Below are 20,234 nucleotides of genomic sequence, written 5' to 3'. Positions count from 1 at the left end.
TTCCGTTGTCAAAACATGGTTTTGACCTCACGAAGACTGAGTTCCGTGATGGAATAGCACTTCGCTACACCTGGGAAGCGAAGAACACGCCAGCCATATGCCCAAGCGGGAAATAATTCAGCCTCACCCATGCCCTCCATTGCGCCAAAGGCGGGTATACGCACCTACGACACAACGAAATTAGAGATGTGTTTGCAAACCTGATGGATGACGTTTGCCACGATGTACAGATAGAGTCAAAACTTCAGTCGCTCGATGGAGAAATTTTCTCGAGTAATTCCACCACCACTGATGATGACGATCGACTGGACATCAAGGCAAACGGTCTGTGGGGCTCCCGCTTTAATCGCACTTTCTTCGATGTGAAGATTTTCAACCCTCATGCGAAGAGCTGCCCTAAGACCATAAAACATGCATACAAATATCACGAGAGCATCAAGCGAAATAAGTACGAAGAGCGAATCCGCGAAACCGAACCCAGCAGCTTCAATGCACTGGTTTTTGCTTGTTCGGGTGGTGCAGGTCCATCAGCGTCGCGCGTTATGAAACAACTCGCAACCAAGATCAGCGAAAAACGCGGAGAGACGTACGCCGACACTATAAGCTACATCCGAACGAAAATCAGCTTCGCACTTCTGAGGAGCTGTGTTCTCTGCTTGAGGGGATGTCGTGCCCTCAAGCCTCGTGTTCTAAGTGAGACTTCGATTAGCGCCGTCGTGGAGGAGGGAAGGCTGCACTGAGTGTTTGGCTGCTTATCTTTATTCCTTTGCTTATTCTTGATGTTCCATTTTTATTTTAATCCTTCCATTCCAGTTCCCTATGTGTGCTATATATAAATAGGTGCTTTCCTCTCCACTTGTTAGTTATTTTTGTGACTGGACCATCTTTACACTGTCTGGAGGGGAACAGCTTGGAGTGCAGCATCCGGCTACTAAGTGCTACTCATCATGCCCTATTTTTCGACCTACAATCCATCGATGCCTAATTGTTGTGATAAATTTTTTTTGTGACTGGACCATCTTTACACTGTCTGGAGGGGAACAGCTTGGAGTGCAGCATCCGGCTACTAAGTGCTACTCATCATGCCTTTTTTTTCGACCTACAATCCATCGATGCCTAATTGTTGTGATAAAGTTATTAAATAGTGACCCCTTTCACTTTTTCAAATCGTGTATTTTCAGGAGTTTGATCTAGAGGACTGAACATTCCACGAAAATTAAGTTGATTAATTAAGTCCCACTGCCTCTAGATTAGTGGGTGAAGATATTCCCCAGAACACCATTTATGGTGTTTATCATCGGCGCTAGCTGCCTAGCCAACGCTATCAAAGTTGCTCCCGAGGCACTCAGAAGTCAAGTACAGCCTATACTTTTCGCCAGAAAAGGACTGAGCCTGAACCCCAACGCCAAGAATAAACGGACGAATCTCGAGCTCCTACTCACCCGTGGACCATTAAAGAACAAAAAGAACTTGATACTTTGGCACGGAGTGATCAGCAACTCCATCACCAGGCACATCTCGAACAATTACAGTGCCCTACCCGTCTCCAGCCTCGTTGAACTACTGCGACGTTTCAGTGATCGGATCTCGGCTATAGTGTACTGTCAACGACTAGGATCCCCAAACATATTAGAGGAATTAAGAAAGCTTGACATCCTGGTGATCGACGCAGGAAAGAAGTTACTATCAAAGAGACGCCAACGATCAGGGTGGTATCGGAAACAGCTTTCATTGGTTCATCCGGACTCCGCGATAGAGTTAGGGCTTCTTACAAGAGTGCTCCAGAGAAGAAATAACCTGAAGAGCATCGTTCTTCGGAACAGGACCTCCGGACGGAAGCGCCCATCTCAGAAGAGAAGCGAAAGAAAAACAAAAAGGAAACGAGCTTCAAAGAATAAGAACAAGAAGAAGAGAAACAAGAGTACCGGCACCAAGTAGTCGCTAGCGCGTGTATACTACTGCTCTGGTAGCTTCCTGGAACTTCTGTTCCGGTGCGGCCTAGGTGGTGGTATACTCCAAGTAGTCACTAGCGCGTGTATACCTCTGCTCTGGTAGCTTCCTGGAACTTCTGTTCCGGTGCGGCCTAGGTGATGGTATACTCGCCCCTGACAAGGTGAAAATGCCACCCAAACGGACGAAACAATTAACTTCTACCAGTGGAGAGGAAAGAGATGGCTGGAATTGCGAGAAATGCAAGAAAGTGTTTATAGACCCCAATGACAAGATAATTGAATGCGACCGCTGTAGCAAACACTACTGTATCAAATGTATCAACATGCCAAGCGCAGCCTATGAATACATGACCAGACCAGAAGTTATCTGGTGTTGTGATGCATGTATCGACTTCGCCAGGACAACCATAAAAGAGGCAACACATCCACGGAATGATGTCGAAGAACTACGTAGCGACCTAAACACCACGATGAACTCGGTCAAAGCGCTGATGAATGACTTCTATTGCTTCATGAACGGACAGAAGAGCATAGAAGTCCCCCAATCGAGCGGATCTACCGCCCAAAATTGGGTCCCTATTCCTCAGCAACCGGTGAAACCTATAAAAGAAATAATCCTAGAAGCATCTGCCGAACAGAAAAGAGAAAAGGAGGAAGAAAGTAGACGAAGGAAGAACATTGTAATTCACAGAGCACCGGAAGACAACCAACAGGGAGAAGAAGAGAGACTCAAAGAAGACGACGAACTAGTTGACTCATTACTGTGCGAGATTGAACTACCAGACTTACGAGCCAAAAAATGCAAGAGACTTGGTAAGAAACCCACCCAAGATGACCCAAATGCAAAAGATAGACCACTGATGGTAACATTCGAGACAAAGGAAGAGGTTGCAAAAGTTCTACAGAATTTGACTAAACTGAAGGGGAAGGAAAAACGACTCGTCAACCTGAGAGTTTCTCCAGACCGAAGTATGAAGGATCGAGAAATTGTCCGAGAACTAGTACAGAGGGCAAAAAACCTGACAGCAAACGAAACAGGAGACTACGTGCACCTCGTCCGAGGGAAAACCATAATAAGAGTCAGAGCCAGAAAAAAACATACAGACGGAACCTTGAACTCTGGTTCAGCAACGTGGACACACTAAGTGCCCAGAAGACATCAGATCTTAGGATACAAATTGAGGGATCAACTGTCAAACCGGACATTATCCTGTTATCAGAGGCAAAACCAAAGAACTCAACTCTACCATGGGACCCATTATGGCACAAAATTGACAACTATTCACTGGAGGGTACCAATATGAACCCAAAGGAAAATGGACGAGGACTTCTGACCTACATCCGAGACGACCTAAAATATAACTTGATAAGTGAGGAATCCATTACCGAGATCCAACAACTTGAGATCAAATTAGCCGGCAGCACTTTAACAGTAGTAAACATGTATCGTAGCCCGAGATCCTGCGACGAAAACAACGCGAAAATCAACGAGTATCTGAAAAATATCGGAAGATCAAGGAAAAAATTCATAGTGGTAGGCGACTTCAATTATCCAGATATTGATTGGGAAGTGGCACGTGCAACTGGTGAAGCAGAGAGCAACGAATGGAGATTCCTGGAAGCCGTGAAGGACTCTTTCATGGAACAACATGTGAAGACGCCAACTCGAAGTGCCAGAAACAACCGACCATCTTTGCTAGATCTAATGCTGACGCATAGTTCCCTGAAACCAAAGAGAATAGACCATTGTGCACCCTTAGGAAAAGGCGATCATGTAATGACCAAAACATCGTTTGCTCTAACTGTAGGAACTGACATCAAGTATCGCCGAAACTACAGGAAATCCAACTTCAAAGCCATCAGAAAGTACCTGAAATCTAAATTAGACACCAACTCCACAGTCACCCAAAATGTAAACGAGAAATGGGAGCTCTTCCGGGACACGATCCAGACCGCAGTGGAGAACCACGTTCCATTGACAAAAATAACAAGAGGAGAAAAAAGTAGATTACCACTTGACTCCGCAACTAGAGAAGCCATCAAACAAAAGAAGAAGACATGGAAGCAGTTCATCAAGGAGAACTCGGACTGGTCATATCGAGAGTACGCACGAAGACGGAACATGGTCAGGAAGCTAACTAGAAAACGCCAACATGAAAAAGAACAAACTGTGGCAGCGGTGTGCAAGAGCAACCCGAAAGCGTTTTGGTCTTTCGTCAACCAGAAAACGAAAACAAGGGAAACCATCCCCGACCTTGAGAGGGAGGATGGAAACACGACAAGCTGTGACTATGAGAAAGCAGAAACGTTATCCAAGTTCTTCGCATCTGTGTTTGTCCACGAAGAAGAACCAGACTGGGACATTGCAGTAACAAACCGAGACCAAATCGACGACAACATCAATATATCAACAAGTGAAGTCTTAGAGCAACTAAAAAAATTAGACGACACGAAATCACCAGGATATGACGGAATCCACGCTAGAGTTCTGCTGGAAGCAAGAGAAAAAATAGCTGAATATCTCACAGAAATTTTCAACGAATCTTGGAGAACAGGTACAGTCCCGGACGACTGGAGAAGGGCCAACATCTCAGCGATCTACAAAAAAGGACCAAAGAAAGACGCAGCTAACTACAGACCGGTTAGCCTGACATCCGTATGCTGCAAAGTTATGGAGAAGTTTGTAAGAAAACACCTCATGAACCATATTCTGACAAACGACCTGATTAGTCAGAAACAGTATGGGTTCATGACTGGAAGGTCGACAACACTGCAGCTCTTAAGAGCAATGGACGATTGGACAGAAGCGCTAGATAAGAATAACGAAGTGGATATTATCTACCTTGACTTCAAAAAAGCCTTCGACACAGTCCCTCACCAGAGACTCTTCAGAGTACTACATCAACTTGGAATTGGAGGTTAAACCCACGACTGGATCCGAAGCTTCCTCAATGGAAGAGAGCAAAGAGTGATGGTAAACGAAATTCCTTCAAGATGGGAACCAGTACTGAGCGGAATACCGCAAGGATCGGTACTAGGACCAGTCTTGTTCATCATCTACATCAACTCAATGACAGACGTGGTTCAGTCCCCACTCCTACTGTTCGCAGACGACGCAAAGCTCTACAGAGAGATCTCAACAGTAGAAGATCAACTGGTCCTCCAGAAAGACCTAGAAGAACTCCGAACATGGTCGAAGACGAGCCTCCTTGAGTTCAACGCAGAGAAATGTGTAAAGATGACATTGACATCAAAGAAGAAGACCACATCAGAGAGAACGTACAATCTTAACAAAGACCAAAATCTTAAGAGTGTGTACAAAGAGAAAAACCTGGGAATAATGACCGACAGCAAACTTAGTTTCGAAGAGCACATCTGTATGAAGTTGAAGAAAGCGAACTCTATTCTTGCCAACTGTACAAAGCATTAATCAGACCCCACCTAGAGTACGCGAACCAAATCTGGTATCCAAATCTTAAAAAGCATAAGACCAGTATAGAAAATGTTCAAAGAAGAGCCACAAGGCTAGTTGGATCCCTGCGAGGTTTAAGTTATGAAGAGCGGCTCAGGGAACTCAAGCTACTAACCACAGAATACAGAAGACAAAGAGGCCGGATGATAGAAATCTTCAAAATCATCAATGGAATGTACGACGAATCTGCTACGGGAAATCTAATTCAGTTTATCGAACGAAACTCGAGGAAACATGGGCAGCAATTTTCCATCAGAAGAGCACGACTGGAGCTGAGGAAAAAGTTTTTCTCAGTTGATGGACCTAAAGATTGGAACGAGTTACCAGAACACGTCGTGTCAAGTGAAAGCTTGGATATCTTCAAGACACGACTTGACAGACACTGGCAACACAGGATGTTCCGCGAATTGTCCTAGGGTAAGGGACAACACGGAGGAGCTGGTCGACAGAGGCAACAAACCTACAGACCAGAATACTCGAACTCGATGCCGGATGGTGTACGCGGCCCTTTATTGTTGTTGTTACTTAAAAGAGATTCGATAGATAGAGTCAATAAAAGTTTACATACTTTGTAAATAATTTTCTTCGATTGCGAAATCAATTTTAAGTAAACCTGACGATGAACCCAATGTTCAAAATGTTTCGTTTTCTAAATCAATATAGTTTTTTTATTAATTCTTTTTTCTCTGCGTCTGTAAAAAGGAGGTAGTGATTTTAGGCTTTTGCATTAAAGCCCGCACCCCAGAAACACTGATTTCCAAGTTAATTTATCTTGATAGAAGTTAAAAGACGACCGGTGCTTCATAGTCTAGTCAATATCAAGCAAAATCATTATTAGTTTCAGTTGAGTTTAAGCTTTGAAACATTCTACGAGAAGCCAACAAGTTTGAATGGCCGATTTTCGTTATAATTTGCAGATCCAGGGCAGTTTTCGTGCTCAGGTTCTTGGAACTTTGTAGTGTCTGATCCAATGTCTTCGAGCTTCTGTTTCAGTTCTCCGATAATGTCTGCATCCAAAGTGCTGCTTCGTGCTAAAAAATTCATTATTAAACTCTTGCGAGATAATATAGCATCATAATGAGCATATAAAACTAGTTGCAAGTATTATTGAAAAGTCTGACCCATTTCACTAGGAGACAGGCGTGGCCGGTCCATTGGCCGACATACAAATTAACCGACACTTAATCAAATATAGCTACTCGAAAACCACAGTTCATGATAATTAACCGCGCATTAATTGGGTAAAGCAGCGTCCCTTAGTTTTAAAACAAACAATGTTCGGCTATAACTACTAACTAATTTGGCCATGACTCAGCGGCCCGTGGGACTTGATATGAATCTATCAGAACCGAACAAATTATTACGGCCGAACATAATTAAGTCGAAGCTTCTAATAACACTACTTAAATTATACAGTTCCGATTTCGGTCATTTTCACGTCGTCTTGATGAAATCTGTCGGCCAATTGGCATGTCTTCTAATTTGTATGTCGGCTAATACCCCTAGCCCCAGAGACAGATATCTTAAAATTATCCATCGTATATCGTTATTTTAGGGTTTATCTTTTCAATAAAACTATCACTGCGACAAATTAAAAATTGAAAAATGAGCTTCCAGGAAGCTTGCCTTAAAGCACGAAGTTTTCCCCCTAACCATTACATGTGGTACCACGATTATGTGCCCAGTGAAGTAGTATAATTTGCAAACTATTTCGTGATAAAATGTCGACTTACACATAATGTTTGCCATCTCAATTGGTCCAAAGAGCATTGACACTTCACAAGAGTATTCGAGAGCGTATGTCTCGTAGTCTGTTGCCAGAATGAACGTATTGGGAGAGTGCTCGTACTGTGGCATGATGACGAATTCGCCCTTGTCGTCTCCCTTCATATAGAGGGTGTCAAGACTGCCGAAGTGGGAACGGTAGAACCGTACATATGTCATGTCAATCTGCATGTTAGTACCTAAAAAAACACCGAGCCTTAAATTGGTTTTTCATCTTCATTGAGGACCTAAAAACTGATAAGAATAAGAAAGAATGTGTTGACAAATATTCTTGAAACTAGAAGCCATGTTTACATCAAAATAAAATAGGTGAATAACTATTGGGAAATAGCCTTAAGTCTTAACTACTCTAATTGCGCGCGCAAATTTGAGTTCTGAAATGAAACTTATTAGAAAAAATGGCTATTGCTATACAAGTTTGATTAATTTGCGTCGAATAGAAATCTTGGCCGGGATTGCCGATACTAGGTGACACCATTACAGTAGTTCGTTGCTTGGAGTATTTATTTCATTGTTTTACTGTACCGCTTCATGTCGGTAGATATGCCATGACTACGCTTCAAGTGTGCTGTTTTTTCAGTGCCTCAAATTTGATGTAACAAATTTGATGTTCTTGTACCTGCAGACTCTAGTGATTTGTTTGAAAAAACTTAACAAACCGTTTATTATTCAACTTCTCATAATTGAATTTTGAGAATGATAAAAAAACTTAAACCGTATATTATTCAACTTCTCATAAATGAGTTTTTTTAGTCAACTTCTCATAAATGCTTTATTTGATTATAAACTATTTGGAGATAGGGCATGATGGAAATTTTAGGATCTTTGAAAATTTTGTCCTTTTCATATATTGAACACAAATAGTTTTTTTATCCTTTGTCTCATGAAGTCGGAAATCTTACCTGAGTCATCCTCGCCTGTGACTTTGTAGTCCGAAACCACGCACGATGATAGAATCTCGTACTGGTTCGGATATCTCTCGATTTCGTGCCACGTTCCCAAGAAGGCCGTCAGGTTGAAATTATCAATGGGCTTGAATTCTGGGCATGATCCCCAGGAGAAAACACCACAAACACACAATCCCAGAACCGCAAATTTCAGCATTGTTTTCCAAATTTCAGAAATCAACTGCTGCTTCAATTCAAGTTTGAAGAAGTCAAAATGAACAATTTCTTAACAGGAATGCTGTTTTGAGATGAAATTCTCATCGAAAGTTTGTAAAACAAGCATACAGATCTTTCTGATAGACGGAGATTAGCCTGATAATGGTGACTTGTACAAATTTATCTTTTGCTTTTTGTTTGAACGGTATTCGTTTCGGGGTGTAAAGCTGGTCAAGAATTGAATCTCAGGGTGAAATGTTTATTTTAGCTGTGAGAGGCCTCAAAATGGCATTTCATCAATACTTTTGTTAACTTAGAGGTGAAGTGAACCTTTGTGACCTTTACAAGGTTATATTTGTTTTTTGAGTATTTAGCTCTTCAAGTCATCAGGGCTAATTTTATATAGCATCAAAAATCAAAAACAGTTTAAGTGAAGTTGATTGTAGCTTTCTAAGTTATATGCATAGATTGATCAAAATTGACTGAAAAAAAACTGCTTCAAAAATTACCTCCTTCAATTAAGGAGTTAAGCCATAATGATAGTGATTACAATGAGGTTTTACAATTCAGACGAGTTGAGTTTTTGTACCTCATTTGTTGGGTGGCTTTAGGAAAAAAGGAGCTTTTAAAGGAAAGGTGTTTGCAGGTATATTTGCGTCCCGCTTGAAGTTTTTTTTGGGGAGTTAAAATTGACCCAGAGGTATGGCTCGTGATCCGATTTACCCTTCAGCTGTAACCGAGTATAGATTTTTGGTTTCTCTCAAATAAGATGCGCCATCAGGTACCTAACTTTAAAATTCGCCAGTTCTAACCGAGCGAATTGAAATGCCGTTAAAATTGTTAAAATGCAGTCATAAACAGTTTGCATTATCAATTAAAACCCGTGTTTATGTTTAAGATACAATGCATATTGACATGGTAAGTTTTGAGAAATCCGTCTGCGATGGTGTAACACTCGTAGACTGAAATGAGTGACAGAACGGGCAGTTCGTCCTTTGGGTTTGGTCACGCGGAGAGTGATGACATCAGTTGGGGAGGGGGTGGTGTTCCCCTGAACAGTCCCACTCATGTTCAGACCCAAAGAGGTCGCATTGTCTCTGAGAGGAACTTCTACCGCAATTCAGTTCACTCTCAGCGCGATAGCTTCTATGATGCGGCTATTGGGTTTAATCCAATGCCTCCAGGACTTCAAGATTATTCAATGTCGCAGGTAGTTGAGATTTGACGTAATGGTTAAGTGACTCTACGTGAAGTCACTGAGAACTTCTGGCGTTTATCGAGAACAGCGAAGAGGTTCGAGATATTAACTCAGAATTTCGAAGTGACTTCTGCAGAGTCACGTAACCATGCTTAAAACACGAAACGCGCACGTTTTAAAATGACGAAAGTCAACGGAAGTCAACTTCTGGCTAAGTAGTGACTTCTGGCATTTTGACTTCTGGCACTGCAGACTTTCGGCATTTTAAATGTTTTAGACGTGCGCGTGAGTGTTTTAACAGTTTTTACTAGTATAGGCAAATTAATTTTTCAGAGCGGAAAAGAAAAAAATGGTGCCCAAGTTAACACCATTGGAATCTCATGCAGTGAATGCTATTTGTCCTAATTGAATGACTAATGAAATTCAGGATCTTTTCCGTTTGTGCCCCCGAGGTTAGTGGGTGCATATTATTAGCACCCAGCAGACGCATGTGTCATATTTTAACTATGTAATGGCACGTGCTCTGTAACTGAGGGGTGCATAACGTACTTGGGGGGGGGGGGGGGGGTACAAACGGAAAGGAATCAAAATTCATTACTGGGCGGAGAAAATTCTCTCCCTGTAAAGCATGATGCAAGTTTTGCCTATTGGAGTTTTCGGCTATGTGATACATCACTAATTATCCGATCAAATATAATGTTCCTTCGTAAAATGACTAATAAATAATGTTAACCATTTTTTATTTGTTATTGACCGTCGGTTAAGTGGTACCAGAGTTTCACGATGGAGTTTTTGTTGTAAAATATTACTACAGAGGAGGGCTGAAATACAGGTTCTTGAATTTTTCTTGTCTTGATAGAGGTCCCATCACCATCAACAGCCGCATTACAATAATCGCAACCGTGACAATCGACCTCGTAGTGGGGTCAACTTCACCACCAACACAAGCCATCACATTCCATGGAGCCCCACAGGAAGTCACAACCGGCCGCACAGTGGTTCCATGGCCCAGTTCTACGACCCTTTCGTGCACAGTGACAACCTGGTGAGGCGACTGGTGGCTGAGAGGGATGCGATCATGCACGAGTACTCCACAGTTATGTCTGAGAGGGATAAAGTTCACGAGGAAATGGACAGACTGTCTTCTGAATTGAGTTCTTCAAGAAACCGAGTTGAGGAAATGGAGCTGGTCGTGCAAAATGTAAATGTTTAATTGCTCTTGAACGAAGTTCATAGCAATTATGGTAAACGTTTTGGTCTTTTTATGCAAATTTTTTCTTGACTATTTTGCGCTTTTCTTTAGAACATTCTTTGACTTCTCAAGTGGCTTTTTCACGCTTTCTTTCTTCATTTTTGAGTGATCTCTATTGCTCTCACTCTTGTTGCTAATATAAACGTGGTTGAAGCAAAATTTTAGTAAGGGCCAAATTTTGCATATGGTAGTGCATATGGTTATAAAGCGGGAGGGCAATGGTTCAATCCCGGTGGGGTCAAATGTTTTTGCAACCGCCTGTCGTTCGAGAGCATTTTTTTCGACATTAGTCGGTTTATGTTTTTTTAATTAAATTATGACTATAATCTAACAGTTTGATCAAACGTTTCCGTACATTTTTATTAGAGTTATTTACTTCGCTTTGATGTCGAGAAAATTGATTTTAGCGCTCTTTTAAATGTTTCCTCAACTTCAGAAATCTACAGAAGTGAATCGGCTGGTGTCGGAGGTAGCGTCTGTGAAGTTGCTGTACTGGAACCTGGCCGAGAATCTAGACGAGCTCAAAGCTACAATGCTGCATCAAATGTCAACAGTTGAAGATGTTGCTTCTTTCGCATCAATGCACGATGTGATCTCAAGACAAATGGACGCTTTGTTAGTTAACTAATTTTTAGTTCTCTAAATATCTGTCCTCATGTTGCAATTTCCATAGGGCCAGTCCTTACCAATCTAATTTGTTTAAAATCCTTGAAATTTCTGAGCTCATTTAACCTTTAAAATGACTGGTTTAGACCGATTATAGGAACATTGGGGTCTCATTTTCGTCAAAAAGCAGTGGTTGATGACGTAGTTTATTTGCTATCAAATTTGAGACATGGTTATGATCGGTTTCTCTCTTCAATGCCAATACAAGGTCAATTTTAAGTAGATGGTAGGGATGTGTCTGTTTTTAAAAGGAGCAGTATTGACCTTCGTCTGATGATTGTTACAGCATATCAGAAAACTCGGCAATTGGTCGGCGTAGAAACCGAAGCAGGAACAACAGTGGCTTCAGTTCTCTCTCACTTAGAGGACGCAACATACCTCGATTGCGTAGACGCTCTTCTTCATCACAAGATGAGCACGAGCGAAGTCTGCTTGACTTGTTACAAGTGACGGATCATCACTACGCTCACAGTTCTTTCAGGGAATCAAGGGACAGAAATGACACAATGGACGCTCTGCAGGTGTTCAACGGAGGTCCAACTCTGAACGGTTTTACACTTTTTATGGAGAGAATCAGAAATCTGAGACAGGAATTGGCGGAGAGGAATTTTGAAATATCGAGTGTGAGTGTCAAATTTTCAGTAGACGATCGCGTCAAAAGTTTTTATGGTTCTGATCTCAGAACAATTTTCCTCCCCGCCTGTTGGATTATGGTCATTCGTAACTCACACGATTACAGCTCTGTAATAACTGTGTTATCTGGTGTGCGAGCAATTCTATTAAAAAACAAGCATGAGTCTGCTCTCACGATGAGTTTTGAAATGGAATTTTTCACGTCAATAGGATTAAACGAAACAGGTATCAATTAGTTCCTTTTATTTTAGAATGCTAACGAGATCAGCTCTTTGAAGACGTCCCTGAACAACTACAGATCGGACAACTCGAGCCTCCTGTTGGAAATCGAGAAGCTTCGAGGAGAGAATATTAAAATGAGGGACAACATGGCAAAGTTTCCCAAAGTCGAGTTTGTTCAAGTTCTGGGAAGTGCCTTTAATGAGCAGAAGTTCACTCTTAAAGTCGGATTTTACCAGAATTCGGAATTTAACTGGAGCAACTTTGGAGTGATGTTGTCAGATATAACTGGGAGTTTGACAGTTATTGAAGTGAAACCAACTTCTGTTTTTCACAAGCTTTTGAAACCGAAAATGAAACTTCGATCGATTGGTAATCAATCTGTCAAATCATGGCAGGACATGCACGCCAAACTGTCCAATCGCTCGGTGTCGTATTTGTTCACGTTTGTGCAGACTCTTGGTCGATCAAGAAGCGATAAAGCCGTGCAAACTGAAAAGGTTTCTGAAGTCCGTGAGCAACTATCGCGAAAGACAAGCAGCGTTGTGAGGCCGGTTAGTGGATTCGAGCCCTCACCTTTTACGAGGAACTCGACGCTGAGATCCCCGCTTGCTAAGAACTCGAGCGAGACTCTCAACAGATGTCGAGGCACTTCAGGTCTCTCTGAACTGCATCGTAAGAGGCACCGATCCTATTCACCATCTATTGATCTCAACTGGCTGAATTCATGCAGCCCTTTTATGAGTTCGCCTGTTTTCCAATGTGACAGTCGGAGACATAGGACGTTGCCCAGAAATCGGACTGAACTGGACTGGCTATCAAAGCGTCGCTCGGAACCCTTCAGGACAATGGATGAAAGTTTAGTTGATGGAAGGGAACCCGCAACGAATGGAACCCTGAGTGAAGAGAACTCTGACAACATGTTTGAGGAGGCGTTGATGGAATTGGACGAACAGAACAACAGCACAGGTAATGGTTCGCATAGTTTTCAAGAGCCGTGAATACGAATTAGAGTCCAGTTCTCATTCAAGATGTTTGAGATTTTATCCCCGAAATCTTCAGCTTCTTTAAGCAGTTACGGGGCAAAAATTGTAGACAATCTTTACACCAGAGGATGTGGTTTCTATAATTTTCCCAACTTTCTCAGAGTAGTGCTTTCAGAACTAACAATGATGTCAAATGTTAGGATAATTCAGTATTCATTAAATTTGTTAAATCTGTGGTCACATATCATTTTGCGAAAGTTGCTTATTTTGTTAAAACGAAAGCAAATTTTGAATACTTGAGCATCTTTTCATTCATTAATTATTTCTTTAGAAATGCAAATTATGGAAGACCTGGAATCAATATTTTCCTCTGGACCTGAATCGTCGGGAATTGCAAGTCCTGTCAAAACTCCCGAGACGGCTTTCGATCGCAAGCTTACCTTCAATAATTTTGCTGGACCTTCTGAAAACGTCACAGAAAGTTTGAAAGTTGCCCACAAACATGTAGCATCAGAACCGCTTCAAACTGAGGAGAAATCAACTCAAGCAGAAGATGTAGAAAATGAGAAAAACGAGAGTGACAAAGATGATGCTAACAAACATCCATCTGAGCTAACGTGGCCCCGAATGCGACAAAACGTTCTCAATATCAAGGGTACGGACTTGTCAAGAAATGGAAACGCGAATCCTGTGGTCAATACTATTCGTGGTGACGAGAAAGGCAAAGGGTCCCCTCGGAGTGTGAGGATTCCCTTCATGAAAGACGGCAAGAAACGCACATCTATAATGGGTTTCAAGTTCTCTCCTGCGGCAAGTTTGAGATCGAAGAATTCATCAAAATGCTCAAATTCATCGTTAGTTATCTTTCTGATTTAACAAATTGAACCATGCTGAATCGAAATTGCCACTTTGCTGAAAGTTTACTAAAGAGGTTGCAAAGAGTTTCATATTCTGAAGGTTTCTGAATTAAAATTTGAAATCATGAAGTTTGACTGTTGTCTGAATTGCCCTCATAAATAGGTAAACTTGAAATTAATTTGGCTAAAATTTCAAAAAGCGAACTAAATCTGGAAAACTGCAAAGCGCAAAAAATCAAATATAAAAACGTTGAATATAACTAGTGAAATCGAGTTCATTTTTGGATTTTAGTCGTTATCGTTCACCTAACGAGAGCTGTGAAGATAACAACGGGAGTTCTCTATCACCCACCCCCTCAAGACAGAGCTTCAGCGTTTCTAGTAGAAAACACAGCGAAGGAGAGCGTCCCAAAAAGCCTTCTCCAATTAATCGCTCCAACTCAATGTCCTGTGAGGCCTCAAGCAGCGTGGTGTTCGACTGTGAGTCCTTTAATAAACGAATCCTATAAAAGCATTAAAAAGTTTTTTTTAGATATTAATGTCATGTTGCTTTTCGTTACCTTGTTGCTCCGATCTCTCACGCGACGTGATAATTCTTTGTGAATCATTTTTTGGTGGAATTGATGACAAATGAGTTGATGACAAAAATATTGTTGCGCAATAATCCTTACTCTCAAACAATATTTTTAGCAATTATAGTAGGCCTGTCGTTCTTCCTTTTTAAATGCAATTTTTCGTATGACCAATTTATTATAGCTGCGAAGCTGTAAACTGAGCGGAGCTATATTGCGGCGTCCTTGGTTTTTCGCAATTCAAAGAATTTGAAATGTATTGGGGCGCTATCTTTTTACGACTCGAAGAAGAGTATTGGTTTTCTTAAGGTTTTTTTTACCGGAAGTACTATTTATTCACGCGGCGTTTTGACCTAATAGTGAAAGTGAGTAAAATTGCCGTGTGAACTTTTTCTGAGCGAGAGAAGTTTTTTGTTCATGCGCTGCGTTCAGTGAATTACTTTTTGCCTTTGAAAAGAGTTTTTCAAAGAATCACGCATATAGAAGACAGTTTTTAACCGTGTTTTCGTCTATTTGGCCCAAATTTTTTTAATTGTAACTTGGCTTTTTGTAGAAGTAAATTTTGATCGATGCCGCATGAATACGCAACCATTTGAAATCGATACCACAATGTTTCTGAGAGCTTAATGATGCGTTTCAATTGCGAAATTGGCTCATATTTCTCAATTTTTTGTCACTTTTTGGCTTTTTTCTTTATTTTCTTCATTTTTGGCTCTTTCAAACTGAATTAGCAAATGTGTCAACGTCTTTTCGATAATTCCTGCATTGGATGCCTCTTTTCGACGTGAGGTGTTTTTGTTTTTATAAAATTGTACACCTACTAATCTGATTCTGGCAGTTGTCGTCTGTTTTTTGCTTGTTTTGTGAGCTAATTTAACATAAAAGTTTTTTATTGCACCATCGGTATTTTTGGTTTTGTTTTGTTGCTAATTTTATTGGTTTTGGCAATAACTCTTCAAAATTCAATGAAATTTTTTACCATATTTTGAACTTTTTTTAAAAATTGTTCTACTGTTTTGCAATTGAACTGTTCTCATTGAGACAGGAAGATGGCTATGTAATGTTCATAAAACGCGATTGCGTAATAACAGAAAATTTGTTTTTTACCTCAATTTTTTTGCATTTTTATTTTTGATTAGTTTCCATTAGAGTTTTTCACGAACTAGTTTTTTAGAGTTTTTCTAATGTATGTATTCTCCACATTCTAGAATGTTTCTTTTTAAAATTCTTCTATGACCCAAAGTTTTAATCGCCTTGCCTTTAATAAATTAAAAATTATGATTCGAACTAATAATATTTGCTTTCAATTTTTTAAAATTTTGTTTTCCAATTGTTTTCGTTTAAAATATTATGGCACTGAGGTTTTCTCCACATTCTAGAATGTTTTTTTAATATTCTTCTATGACCTGTAGTTTTTCCCCTGCCTTTAATAAATTGAAAATTATCGTTTCGAACTAATAATTTTTGCTTTCAATTTAAAGTTTTTTTGGTTTCCAATTGTTTTCATTTAAGTTATGGCACTGAGGTTTTGCTAGCTTCACTTTCTACCAATTTTGAATAACCCTCTGAGAATATTTTTAGGGCTTGGTTTTGTTAACGTACGAGTTTTTGCGTCTGAATTTTGTTCTGTCTCCTCAGTCTTTTTCATTTATTTCAATTTGAATAATTTTTGGGTCATTATTTAGTTTTATTGCGCTCATTGTGATTTAAGGCGACAACTAGTGTTTATAGGTGATGCGGCAAAGTTTACTTTGATGTTTCCATTTGCGTACAAAAAATTTTGGCTAATTTTATATATAGGTGTAATGTATTTTGTTTAGTTGAGTTGGTTTTGTGGTCTATCTTCATTTTTGACTAATTTTTTTTGTTTTTAGTAGTCACGTTATTAGGAACCAGTTGATTTAAAAGGTAATTCTTTCACGAAGACGACTCTTCGAGTCGTTTCCGGATTTCTTCCGGCTATGTTTTTCATGATCTGTTCACTCATTTTCATGATTTTTGAAGTCGAATTGGGGTAGTGATTTTGATCACGCCGAAACAAGAAGTGTAGCGAAAGAGCGAGTGGTTTTGCGGCGTGATGTCAAAATCACTACTCCAATTTGTGATTTAAGGCGACAACTAATGTTTATAGGTGATGCGGCAAAGTTTACTTTGATGTTTCCATTTGCGTACAAAAATTTGGTGTTTTTGTTTTTATAAAATTGTACTAAAGTTTACTAAAGAGGTTTCAGAGAGCTTCATATTCTGAAGTTTACTTCGATGTTTCCATTTGCGTACAAAAATTTAAACTACACTCTAATTTTAAAGTAGAGTGAGAAAACGGTGTTTGAACAAAAATTCGCTTTCTCGCTAGTGGTTTGTTGCTCACATGCGACATTTTGACATTGATGTTTACTGTTTTTTCGTTTTTTTGGATCTGATTTTCTGAATGGTTGCCTAATCGAACCATTGTCCAGCATAGGTCTAGTTTTTTTAGTTAGTCAATGAAAATTCTTTTAATTGTATGTCAGGACTTGTCCTGCTGATTTTCAACTTCGTCAAGATTTTTCTTACGACCTTATGACGTCAGAACCACTTCCAATCTACTTTTTGTTCATTCGTTCATGCAATTTCAACTGAAGTGCGTGCTTGACGTCATTTTTCACTCGTAGTGGAGCGAGTTTTTGTGAGATTTTGATCACGCCGAAACAGGAAGTGTTGCGAAAAAGCGAATGGTTTTGCGGCGTGAAATTTTTTCTAATTTTAAAGTAGATTGAGAAAACGGTGTTTGAACAAAAATTCGCTTTCTCGCTAGTGGTTTTTCTCATCTGTCAATTTCTCTTTACTGTTTTCTCAGTTTTTTGGATCGGTTTTTTCTAAATGGCTTTCCCAATCCATTTTTAGTTCGTTATAGGTCTAGTTTTTTGTTTGAACCAATTTTTTTCTCGCTAGTGGTTTTTTTTCACATTATGACATTTGATTTTCTTTTTCTTCAAATTTTTTTCATCTGATTTTTTTTGGAAATGGTTTTCCCAATAGTCCGTTCTAGGTCTAGTTTTTGCGTGATTAGATTTTGATCATACGTGACTTGCCTCACTCAATAAAATTGACTTCTGCAATTTAGAATATAAGTTTAATTTGAATTAAATTAAGGTCAAACTCATACGTGTAATAAAGATCACTAATGAAAGGGCTTCTGCGCAATGAATTTTAACAAGCTTTATTAGTTTATCTCTTAATATTTTTTTCATAGCTTTTTGAGCGGCGACGATACCTTTTTCAATCTATATCTGCATCTATCTCTATCATATGGCCCGCAAGTCTATTCTTTCGCAGCTATTCCATCAATCTGCTGGCTATGTTCACTTTGTAAGAGCATCTGACATTTTGTCTTGAATAGGGTAAATTATTAAAGCCAGAGGGCATTAATTTGCCGTGAAATGGTCTCAAAGCTTTATTGATCTCGCAGATGAGCAGCGAGCGAAGGCCCTAATGCCCGTAATTTGTTTCCCCACACAGCTAGTAAGGGTTCACAGCTTTGCGTTTATCAAGTTCCAACATGACTTACAAATTCGAATTCTTTCCTTTCCGACTGTGTTTTGGGAAGGAATTTTTCATGCGTGATTTGATATCTGTATGGTTAAATGGCGCTAAAATTGGAGAAATTTTACAGCTATACGTCTATCGGAAGTCCGAAATCAAAGGCCCCAGTCTGAAATAAGAAGTTTTCTTATTAAATGTTTTAGCAAACCTCTATTGATAAATATTTCTTTCATTCAAACTGTGCTTCAGGTTGTGAGCCAATGGGAAGAGTTGTCTTCGAATCTTCCGCACATATGTCCAAGTCGCCACTGAATGGTTAGTAAATCAGCATGTAAAAATGGTTTTAAACAAACTGTCATCGACTGTCTTTTATCGGTAACTAATGTCAATTTGCTCAGTCTTGTTGTTGTTATCCGTTTTTAATTGCTCTCAAACGAAGTTTGTAGCAATTATATTAGTTTTTGGTCTTTTCGTAATGCGATTTTTTTGGTTGACCGACTTTTCGACTGACCTATTTGACTTTTGTCCTCAAAAACGGGATGAGAAGGTAGCGGTCGGAGGGCATTAAGTTCTCTTAAAGCCCTAAATCTTACCATACTCTAAGAATGCGATTCACCAAAACTGTTTTGAGAAGACAACTTCATGTTGTGGAGGGCGGTTCTTAAGTCACCTCCTGCCATCAGCCCCCTTACCCCCTCAACGCTCGGAGGGCATTAAGTAGCCAAGCAACTCTCTTAGAGCCTTCCTAGTCTCTAAGTATGCGATTCACCGAAACTATTTGAGGAGACAATTTCTAGTTGTGAAGGGCGGTTCTTAGTCTTAAAAGTTTGACACCCTTCTGTCACTCCGCTCACACACACCTGATGCATCCCTAAGCCCCAGCTGGCTACTATCGACGCGCACTCTTCGCCATTCGTTTGAGAGCAATGCGCCGACGTTAGTCGTCTATGTTCCTATCTTGGCGAGAACAGATTATTTGTGGATACCTACGTAATTTCTAAGCCAGGTTTTAATGGGATGATTATTTGCTCTCAAACGAAGTTTGCAGCAATTATATTAGTCCTGCTGGTCATTTTCTAATATAATTTTTCTTTCTTTGTCTTTTTGCCTTCAAAAACGGGATAAAGAATTTTAGCCCAGAAGTCATTTAAGTGTCTGTTCAATGCTCTTAGAGCTCTACTAGTCTCTATGAATACCATTCACCACAACTGCCGAGGATCTATAGTCGTAGTCTCATGATTTGAAGGTCAATTTTGAATAGTTGATTTTTGTCATATAAAACACTAGCGTCCATAAATTTAATCATTTTGGTTTTAAACTCAAACATTAAAGTGACAAAGGTAGTTTTATTAATAGCCGCACAGCGATAGCTGGGGCTATTATTGGCCCTCTCTTGGTTTCTTTTATTTCGTCGCGATTTTTGTTATGACGTCACAACCACTTCAGATCTGCTTTTTGTTCATTCGTTCATGCAATTTCAACTGAAGTGCGTGCGTGACGTCATTTTTCGCTTTTAAAGGAGCGAGTTGTTTCTTCATTTGCGTCATTAAATTTTTGGTCACACTTGACTTAACCTCACTCACAAAAATGACTTCCTCACTTTGAAATTGACTTTTATTTACTTTAATTCAAAGAGATAAGGTCAAATGGGTGTGTGTCATTCTAAATGAAGGTTATTATGGTGCAGCTAATAGAGGCAGCAAAAACTTATACAGATTTTGGATCTATTCTGTTTCGGCCCCCCAGCTTAGTGGGCTTATATTTTTTACGCCCCCCAGGCGCACGTGCTATTTTCTTACATAGTAACGTGCTATATAACAACATATAATTTGTAACGGGGGGGGAACACACTGGAAGGGTGTGGGAGCGAAACAGAATAGATCCTAGATTTTTAATCAAAATATAACATCAGCCTTCAATGAAAAGACGAATTTTTTGGTCTGGCTTTTTTTACTGTTTCTTTGAGACCTCAGATCTACAAAGCTATTGCGGCTATTTTCTGGCAATCTGCCAGCTA

General features: G+C 39.9%; 3 protein-coding genes across 4 annotated transcripts in view; 2 read left to right on the top strand and 1 right to left on the bottom strand.

Moving 5' to 3' along the window:
* Positions 1–3,252: 3,252 nt before the first annotated feature.
* LOC142341400 (uncharacterized) lies at positions 3,253–4,875 on the top strand. The gene has a single exon (XM_075392328.1). The coding sequence runs from the start codon at positions 3,253–3,255 to the stop codon at positions 4,873–4,875; it is 1,623 nt and encodes a 540-aa protein (XP_075248443.1).
* Positions 4,876–6,178: 1,303 nt separating this feature from the next.
* Positions 6,179–8,446, bottom strand: LOC142341187 (insecticyanin-A-like). The gene is made up of 3 exons (XM_075392101.1): positions 8,112–8,446; positions 7,158–7,388; positions 6,179–6,455 (listed from the first exon to the last, which is right to left on the bottom strand). Exons 1-3 carry the CDS (start codon positions 8,311–8,313, stop codon positions 6,292–6,294), a joined length of 597 nt encoding a protein of 198 aa, XP_075248216.1. The 5' UTR covers positions 8,314–8,446; the 3' UTR covers positions 6,179–6,291.
* A 768-nt stretch (positions 8,447–9,214) lies between these two features.
* LOC142340589 (uncharacterized) overlaps positions 9,215–20,234 on the top strand; it is a 22,721-nt gene continuing 11,701 nt past the window's right edge. For both annotated transcript variants that reach the window (XM_075391263.1, XM_075391264.1), the window contains exons 1-8: positions 9,215–9,522; positions 10,370–10,711; positions 11,199–11,377; positions 11,715–12,051; positions 12,313–13,249; positions 13,598–14,120; positions 14,416–14,603; positions 18,467–18,532. In XM_075391263.1, the coding sequence (XP_075247378.1) occupies positions 9,280–9,522; positions 10,370–10,711; positions 11,199–11,377; positions 11,715–12,051; positions 12,313–13,249; positions 13,598–14,120; positions 14,416–14,603; positions 18,467–18,532 (2,815 nt within the window). In that variant the 5' untranslated portion in view covers positions 9,215–9,279. The remainder of the gene's footprint in view (positions 9,523–10,369; positions 10,712–11,198; positions 11,378–11,714; positions 12,052–12,312; positions 13,250–13,597; positions 14,121–14,415; positions 14,604–18,466; positions 18,533–20,234) is intronic.

This window comes from Convolutriloba macropyga, chromosome 6 (genome assembly GCF_964194025.1).
Source record: "Convolutriloba macropyga chromosome 6, txConMacr16.3, whole genome shotgun sequence".
Classification (NCBI taxonomy): Eukaryota; Metazoa; Xenacoelomorpha; order Acoela; family Convolutidae; genus Convolutriloba; species Convolutriloba macropyga.
The sequence above is the reverse complement of the archived record's forward strand: the minus strand, read 5'-3'. Positions and strand labels throughout refer to the sequence as shown.

Bases quoted from the DNA above. Each gene is read 5' to 3' on its own strand.
- LOC142341187 (XM_075392101.1), bottom strand. From the start codon at position 8,313: ATGCTGAAATTTGCGGTTCTGGGATTGTGTGTTTGTGGTGTTTTCTCC. The intron at 7,389-8,111 runs GTAAGATTTCCG...GTGTTTTTTTAG, and splicing joins CACAGGCGAGGATGACTCAG to GTACTAACATGCAGATTGAC. The intron at 6,456-7,157 runs GTAAGTCGACAT...TGAATTTTTTAG, and splicing joins TGAGATGGCAAACATTATGT to CACGAAGCAGCACTTTGGAT.
- LOC142341400 (XM_075392328.1), top strand. From the start codon at position 3,253: ATGAACCCAAAGGAAAATGGACGAGGACTTCTGACCTACATCCGAGAC.